At 46.1% G+C, this 8,874-nt stretch overlaps 1 protein-coding gene across 4 annotated transcripts in view; it reads left to right on the top strand.

Moving 5' to 3' along the window:
• Window positions 1-8,874, top strand: part of LOC139571454 (polycomb group RING finger protein 5-B-like) — a 28,784-nt gene that overhangs the window by 11,883 nt on the left and 8,027 nt on the right. For 2 of the 4 annotated variants that reach the window (XM_071394342.1, XM_071394341.1), the window contains exon 7: window positions 4,006-8,397. The exons of 1 other annotated variant lie outside the window; for it this stretch is intronic. In XM_071394342.1, coding sequence (XP_071250443.1) covers window positions 4,006-4,170 — 165 coding nt within the window. In that variant the 3' untranslated portion in view covers window positions 4,171-8,397. Of the gene's footprint in view, window positions 1-4,005; window positions 8,398-8,874 lie in introns of those variants that run through there. One more of the 4 variants, XM_071394344.1, reaches the window with a different exon arrangement.

The raw sequence follows: 8,874 nt of genomic DNA, 5'->3' as shown, positions 1-8,874 counted from the left end.
ATGAAGAAGTTCATTCATTGCTCTAGTCGAGTCACGGTGGGAACCATCAAGAAGTTTCTCAGTCTAAAGTTAAAGCTTTCTAGCTCTTGTGAGGTAAGACCGCTACAACTGTTTTTATATATATATTTTATGGCTGTTCCACTGGATGTCATAAGGTGAATGCACCAATTTGTAAGTCGCTCTGGATAAGAGCGTCTGCTAAATGACTTAAATGTAATGTAAATGTAATATTATAATGTACAGTAACTTCACTTTTATTATGATGATGGGTTTAGAAAAGGGAGTAATGTAAATAACGTGCCTTTTGTGTTTTCTTGCGCATGTGTGCGCTTTTGTTTGTTTTGTGTGTCCAGGGTCATCTGGCAATTCTGGCAAATGCCAGATGGGCTGGACCATTTTTTTAGTTGGGTGGGCTGGTCAGAGTTGACACACACACACATATATATATATATATATCTATTATTATAACGTACAGTGCATTCGTGAAATGTTCAGACCCTTCCCTTTTTCCACATTTTGTTACGTTACATCCTTATTCTAAAATGAATTAAATATTGTTTTTTTCTCAGCAATCTACACACAATACCCTATCATGGCAAAGCGAAAACAGAAATACCTTATTTACATAAGTATTCAGCCCCTTTCCTATGAGACTTGACATTGAGCTCAGGTGTGTGCTGTTTCCATTGATCAGCCTTGAAATGTTTCTACAACTTGATTGGAGTACACCCGTGGTAAATTCAATTGATTGGACATGATTTGGAAAGGCACACACCTGTCTATGTAAGTTCCCAGCCTCCCGAGTGGCCCAGCGGCCTAAGGTCTACAGATCCGGATTCGATCCCGGGCTGTCGTGCAGCCGGCCGCGACCGAGAGACCCATGAGAAGGCACACAATTTGCCCAGCGTCGTCCAGGTTAGGGGAGGGTTTGGGTGGCTAGGATGTCCTTGTCCCATCGCGCTCTAGCAACTCCTTGTGTTGCGGCCGGACGCATGGACGCTGACTTCAGTTGTCAGCTGTACGGTGTGTTCTCCAACACATTGGTGCGGCTAGCTTCCGGGTTAAGCGTGCAGTGTGTCAAGAAGCAGTGCGGCTTGGCGGGGTCGTGTTTCGGAGGACGCATGGATCTCGACCTTTGCCTCCAGAGTCCGTAAGGCAGTTGCAGCAATGGGACAAGACTGTAACTACCAATTGAATATCACAAAATTGGAAAGAGAAGGGGGTAAAAAGTACCCCAAAAATATATTAAAAAATCGATAAATAGATAGATATAGTGCATGTCAGAGCAAAAACCAAGCTATTAGGTCGAAGGAATTGTCTGTAGAGCTCCGAGAGGATTGTGTCGAGGCACAGATCTGGGGAAGGGTACCAACAAAGATTTTGCAGCATTTTTGGTCCCCAAGAACATAGTGGCCTCCAATCTTAAATGAAGATGTGTGGATCCACCAGACTCTTACTAGAGCTGGCCGCCCGGCCAAACTGAACCTCAAGGAGGTGACCAAGAACCTGATGGTCACTCTGACAGAGCTCCAGAGTTCCTCTGTGGAGAAGGGAGAACCTTCCAGAAATACAACTATCTCTGTAGCATTCCACCAATCAGGCCTTTATGGCACAGTGGCCATACAGAAGCCACTCCTCAGTAAAAGGCACATGACAACCCGCTTGGAGTTTGCTAAAAGGCACCTAAAGACTCCGACCATGAGCAACAAGATTCTCTGGTCTGATGAAACCTATTTGGCCTGAATGCCAAGTGTCAAGTCTGGAGGAAATATGGCACCATCCCTACGGTGAAGCGTGGTGGGGGCAGCATCATGCTGTGGGGATGTTTTTCAGAGGCGGGTACTGGGAGACTAGTCAGGATCGAGACAAAGATGAACGGAACAAAGTACAGACAGATCCTTGATGAAAACCTACTCCAGAGCACTAGCTATAGTGGTGAGTTGGACCTCCAGGCAGAGGAACAGTTATAGTGGTGAGTTGGACCTCCAGGCAGAGGAACAGTTATAGTGGTGAGTTGTATCTCCAGGCAGAGGAACAGTTATAGTGGTGAGTTGGACCTCCAGGCAGAGGAACAGTTATAGTGGTGAGTTGTATCTCCAGGCAGAGGAACAGTTATAGTGGTGAGTTGGATCTCCAGGCAAAGGAACAGTTATAGTGGTGAGTTGTATCTCCAGGCAGAGGAACAGTTCTAGTGGTGAGTTGGATCTCCAGGCAGAGGAACAGTTCTAGTGGTGAGTTGGACCTCCAGGCAGAGGAACAGTTATAGTGGTGAGTTGTATCTCTAGGCAGAGGAACAGTTATAGTGGTGAGTTGTACCTCCAGGCAGAGGAACAGTTATAGTGGTGAGTTGGACCTCCAGGCAGAGGAACAGTTATAGGGGTGAGTTGGATCTCCAGGCCGAGGAACAGTTATAGTGGTGAGTTGTATCTCCAGGCAGAGGAACAGTTATAGTGGTGAGTTGGACCTCCAGGCAGAGGCACAGTTATAGGGGTGAGTTGTATCTCCAGGCAGAGGAACAGTTATAGTGGTGAGTTGGACCTCCAGGCAGAGGAACAGTTATAGGGGTGAGTTGGATCTCCAGACAGAGGAACAGTTATAGTGGTGAGTTGTATCTCCAGGCAGAGGAACAGTTATAGTGGTGAGTTGTACCTCCAGACAGAGGAACAGTTATAGTGGTGAGTTGTATCTCCAGGCAGAGGAACAGTTATAGTGGTGAGTTGGACCTCCTGGCAGAGGACCAGTTATAGTGGTGAGTTGTATCTCCAGACAGAGGAACAGTTATAGTGGTGAGTTGTATCTCCAGGCAGAGGTACAGTTATAGTGGTGAGTTGGACCTCCAGGCAGAGGAACAGTTATAGTGTTGAGTTGTATCTCCAGACAGAGGAACAGTTATAGTGGTGAGTTGTATCTCCAGACAGAGGAACAGTTATAGGGGTGAGTTGGATCTCCAGACAGAGGAACAGTTATAGGGGTGAGTTGGATCTCCAGACAGAGGAACAGTTATAGGGGTGAGTTGGATCTCCAGACAGAGGAACAGTTATAGTGGTGAGTTGGATCTCCAGGCAGAGGAACAGTTATAGTGGTGAGTTGGATCTCCAGGCAGAGGAACAGTTATAGTGGTGAGTTGTATCTCCAGGCAGAGGAACAGTTATAGTGGTGAGTTGGACCTCCAGGCAGAGGCACAGTTATAGGGGTGAGTTGTATCTCCAGGCAGAGGAACAGTTATAGTGGTGAGTTGGACCTCCAGGCAGAGGAACAGTTATAGGGGTGAGTTGGATCTCCAGACAGAGGAACAGTTATAGTGGTGAGTTGTATCTCCAGGCAGAGGAACAGTTATAGTGGTGAGTTGGACCTCCTGGCAGAGGAACAGTTATAGTGGTGAGTTGTATCTCCAGACAGAGGAACAGTTATAGTGGTGAGTTGTATCTCCAGGCAGAGGTACAGTTATAGTGGTGAGTTGTATCTCCAGACAGAGGAACAGTTATAGTGGTGAGTTGGATCTCCAGGCAGAGGAACAGTTATAGTGGTGAGTTGGACCTCCAGGCAGAGGAACAGTTATAGTGGTGAGTTGTTTCTCCAGACAGAGGAACAGTTATAGTGGTGAGTTGGACCTCCAGGCAGAGGAACAGTTATATTGGTGAGTTGTATCTCCAGGCAGAGGAACAGTTATAGTGGTGAGTTGGACCTCCAGGCAGAGGAACAGTTATAGTGGTGAGTTGGACCTCCAGACAGAGGAACAGTTATAGTGGTGAGTTGTTTCTCCAGACAGAGGAACAGTTATAGTGGTGAGTTGGATCTCCAGACAGAGGAACAGTTATAGTGGTGAGTTGGACCTCCAGGCAGAGGAACAGTTATAGTGGTGAGTTGTATCTCCAGACAGAGGAACAGTTATAGTGGTGAGTTGGATCTCCAGGCAGAGGAACAGTTATAGTGGTGAGTTGGATCTCCAGACAGAGGAACAGTTATAGTGGTGAGTTGGATCTCCAGGCAGAGGAACAGTTACAGTGTTTAATGAAGAAGTTCATTCATTGCTCTAGTCGAGTCACGGTGGGAACCATCAAGAAGTTTCTCAGTCTAAAGTTAAAGCTTTCTAGCTCTTGTGAGGTAAGACCGCTACAACTGTTTTTATATATATATTTTATGGCTGTTCCACTGGATGTCATAAGGTGAATGCACCAATTTGTAAGTCGCTCTGGATAAGAGCGTCTGCTAAATGACTTAAATGTAATGTAAATGTAATATTATAATGTACAGTAACTTCACTTTTATTATGATGATGGGTTTAGAAAAGGGAGTAATGTAAATAACGTGCCTTTTGTGTTTTCTTGCGCATGTGTGCGCTTTTGTTTGTTTTGTGTGTCCAGGGTCATCTGGCAATTCTGGCAAATGCCAGATGGGCTGGACCATTTTTTTAGTTGGGTGGGCTGGTCAGAGTTGACACACACACACATATATATATATATATATATATCTATTATTATAACGTACAGTGCATTCGTGAAATGTTCAGACCCTTCCCTTTTTCCACATTTTGTTACGTTACATCCTTATTCTAAAATGAATTAAATATTGTTTTTTTCTCAGCAATCTACACACAATACCCTATCATGGCAAAGCGAAAACAGAAATACCTTATTTACATAAGTATTCAGCCCCTTTCCTATGAGACTTGACATTGAGCTCAGGTGTGTGCTGTTTCCATTGATCAGCCTTGAAATGTTTCTACAACTTGATTGGAGTACACCCGTGGTAAATTCAATTGATTGGACATGATTTGGAAAGGCACACACCTGTCTATGTAAGTTCCCAGCCTCCCGAGTGGCCCAGCGGCCTAAGGTCTACAGATCCGGATTCGATCCCGGGCTGTCGTGCAGCCGGCCGCGACCGAGAGACCCATGAGAAGGCACACAATTTGCCCAGCGTCGTCCAGGTTAGGGGAGGGTTTGGGTGGCTAGGATGTCCTTGTCCCATCGCGCTCTAGCAACTCCTTGTGTTGCGGCCGGACGCATGGACGCTGACTTCAGTTGTCAGCTGTACGGTGTGTTCTCCAACACATTGGTGCGGCTAGCTTCCGGGTTAAGCGTGCAGTGTGTCAAGAAGCAGTGCGGCTTGGCGGGGTCGTGTTTCGGAGGACGCATGGATCTCGACCTTTGCCTCCAGAGTCCGTAAGGCAGTTGCAGCAATGGGACAAGACTGTAACTACCAATTGAATATCACAAAATTGGAAAGAGAAGGGGGTAAAAAGTACCCCAAAAATATATTAAAAAATCGATAAATAGATAGATATAGTGCATGTCAGAGCAAAAACCAAGCTATTAGGTCGAAGGAATTGTCTGTAGAGCTCCGAGAGGATTGTGTCGAGGCACAGATCTGGGGAAGGGTACCAACAAAGATTTTGCAGCATTTTTGGTCCCCAAGAACATAGTGGCCTCCAATCTTAAATGAAGATGTGTGGATCCACCAGACTCTTACTAGAGCTGGCCGCCCGGCCAAACTGAACCTCAAGGAGGTGACCAAGAACCTGATGGTCACTCTGACAGAGCTCCAGAGTTCCTCTGTGGAGAAGGGAGAACCTTCCAGAAATACAACTATCTCTGTAGCATTCCACCAATCAGGCCTTTATGGCACAGTGGCCATACAGAAGCCACTCCTCAGTAAAAGGCACATGACAACCCGCTTGGAGTTTGCTAAAAGGCACCTAAAGACTCCGACCATGAGCAACAAGATTCTCTGGTCTGATGAAACCTATTTGGCCTGAATGCCAAGTGTCAAGTCTGGAGGAAATATGGCACCATCCCTACGGTGAAGCGTGGTGGGGGCAGCATCATGCTGTGGGGATGTTTTTCAGAGGCGGGTACTGGGAGACTAGTCAGGATCGAGACAAAGATGAACGGAACAAAGTACAGACAGATCCTTGATGAAAACCTACTCCAGAGCACTAGCTATAGTGGTGAGTTGGACATCCAGGCAGAGGAACAGTTATAGTGGTGAGTTGGACCTCCAGGCAGAGGAACAGTTATAGTGGTGAGTTGTATCTCCAGGCAGAGGAACAGTTATAGTGGTGAGTTGTATCTCCAGGCAGAGGAACAGTTATAGTGGTGAGTTGGACCTCCAGGCAGAGGAACAGTTATAGTGGTGAGTTGTATCTCCAGGCAGAGGAACAGTTATAGTGGTGAGTTGGATCTCCAGGCAAAGGAACAGTTATAGTGGTGAGTTGTATCTCCAGGCAGAGGAACAGTTCTAGTGGTGAGTTGGATCTCCAGGCAGAGGAACAGTTCTAGTGGTGAGTTGGACCTCCAGGCAGAGGAACAGTTATAGTGGTGAGTTGTATCTCTAGGCAGAGGAACAGTTATAGTGGTGAGTTGTACCTCCAGGCAGAGGAACAGTTATAGTGGTGAGTTGGACCTCCAGGCAGAGGAACAGTTATAGGGGTGAGTTGGATCTCCAGGCTGAGGAACAGTTATAGTGGTGAGTTGTATCTCCAGGCAGAGGAACAGTTATAGTGGTGAGTTGGACCTCCAGGCAGAGGCACAGTTATAGGGGTGAGTTGTATCTCCAGGCAGAGGAACAGTTATAGTGGTGAGTTGGACCTCCAGGCAGAGGAACAGTTATAGGGGTGAGTTGGATCTCCAGACAGAGGAACAGTTATAGTGGTGAGTTGTATCTCCAGGCAGAGGAACAGTTATAGTGGTGAGTTGTACCTCCAGACAGAGGAACAGTTATAGTGGTGAGTTGTATCTCCAGGCAGAGGAACAGTTATAGTGGTGAGTTGGACCTCCTGGCAGAGGAACAGTTATAGTGGTGAGTTGTATCTCCAGACAGAGGAACAGTTATAGTGGTGAGTTGTATCTCCAGGCAGAGGTACAGTTATAGTGGTGAGTTGGACCTCCAGGCAGAGGAACAGTTATAGTGTTGAGTTGTATCTCCAGACAGAGGAACAGTTATAGTGGTGAGTTGTATCTCCAGACAGAGGAACAGTTATAGGGGTGAGTTGGATCTCCAGACAGAGGAACAGTTATAGGGGTGAGTTGGATCTCCAGACAGAGGAACAGTTATAGGGGTGAGTTGTATCTCCAGGCAGAGGAACAGTTATAGTGGTGAGTTGGACCTCCTGGCAGAGGAACAGTTATAGTGGTGAGTTGTATCTCCAGACAGAGGAACAGTTATAGTGGTGAGTTGTATCTCCAGGCAGAGGTACAGTTATAGTGGTGAGTTGGACCTCCAGGCAGAGGAACAGTTATAGTGTTGAGTTGTATCTCCAGACAGAGGAACAGTTATAGTGGTGAGTTGTATCTCCAGACAGAGGAACAGTTATAGGGGTGAGTTGGATCTCCAGACAGAGGAACAGTTATAGGGGTGAGTTGGATCTCCAGACAGAGGAACAGTTATAGGGGTGAGTTGGATCTCCAGACAGAGGAACAGTTATAGTGGTGAGTTGGATCTCCAGGCAGAGGAACAGTTATAGTGGTGAGTTGGATCTCCAGGCAGAGGAACAGTTATAGTGGTGAGTTGTATCTCCAGGCAGAGGAACAGTTATAGTGGTGAGTTGGACCTCCAGGCAGAGGCACAGTTATAGGGGTGAGTTGTATCTCCAGGCAGAGGAACAGTTATAGTGGTGAGTTGGACCTCCAGGCAGAGGAACAGTTATAGGGGTGAGTTGGATCTCCAGACAGAGGAACAGTTATAGTGGTGAGTTGTATCTCCAGGCAGAGGAACAGTTATAGTGGTGAGTTGGACCTCCTGGCAGAGGAACAGTTATAGTGGTGAGTTGTATCTCCAGACAGAGGAACAGTTATAGTGGTGAGTTGTATCTCCAGGCAGAGGTACAGTTATAGTGGTGAGTTGTATCTCCAGACAGAGGAACAGTTATAGTGGTGAGTTGGATCTCCAGGCAGAGGAACAGTTATAGTGGTGAGTTGGACCTCCAGGCAGAGGAACAGTTATAGTGGTGAGTTGTTTCTCCAGACAGAGGAACAGTTATAGTGGTGAGTTGGACCTCCAGGCAGAGGAACAGTTATATTGGTGAGTTGTATCTCCAGGCAGAGGAACAGTTATAGTGGTGAGTTGGACCTCCAGGCAGAGGAACAGTTATAGTGGTGAGTTGGACCTCCAGACAGAGGAACAGTTATAGTGGTGAGTTGTTTCTCCAGACAGAGGAACAGTTATAGTGGTGAGTTGGATCTCCAGACAGAGGAACAGTTATAGTGGTGAGTTGGACCTCCAGGCAGAGGAACAGTTATAGTGGTGAGTTGTATCTCCAGACAGAGGAACAGTTATAGTGGTGAGTTGGATCTCCAGGCAGAGGAACAGTTATAGTGGTGAGTTGGATCTCCAGACAGAGGAACAGTTATAGTGGTGAGTTGGATCTCCAGGCAGAGGAACAGTTACAGTGTTTAATGAAGAAGTTCATTCATTGCTCTAGTCGAGTCACGGTGGGAACCATCAAGAAGTTTCTCAGTCTAAAGTTAAAGCTTTCTAGCTCTTGTGAGGTAAGACCGCTACAACTGTTTTTATATATATATTTTATGGCTGTTCCACTGGATGTCATAAGGTGAATGCACCAATTTGTAAGTCGCTCTGGATAAGAGCGTCTGCTAAATGACTTAAATGTAATGTAAATGTAATATTATAATGTACAGTAACTTCACTTTTATTATGATGATGGGTTTAGAAAAGGGAGTAATGTAAATAACGTGCCTTTTGTGTTTTCTTGCGCATGTGTGCGCTTTTGTTTGTTTTGTGTGTCCAGGGTCATCTGGCAATTCTGGCAAATGCCAGATGGGCTGGACCATTTTTTTAGTTGGGTGGGCTGGTCAGAGTTGACACACACACACATATATATATATATATATATATATATCTATTATTATAACG

The sequence above is a fragment of the Salvelinus alpinus genome, chromosome 3 (genome assembly GCF_045679555.1).
Source record: "Salvelinus alpinus chromosome 3, SLU_Salpinus.1, whole genome shotgun sequence".
NCBI lineage: Eukaryota > Metazoa > Chordata > Actinopteri > Salmoniformes > Salmonidae > Salvelinus > Salvelinus alpinus.
This window is presented reverse-complemented; position numbering and strand designations above follow the sequence as displayed.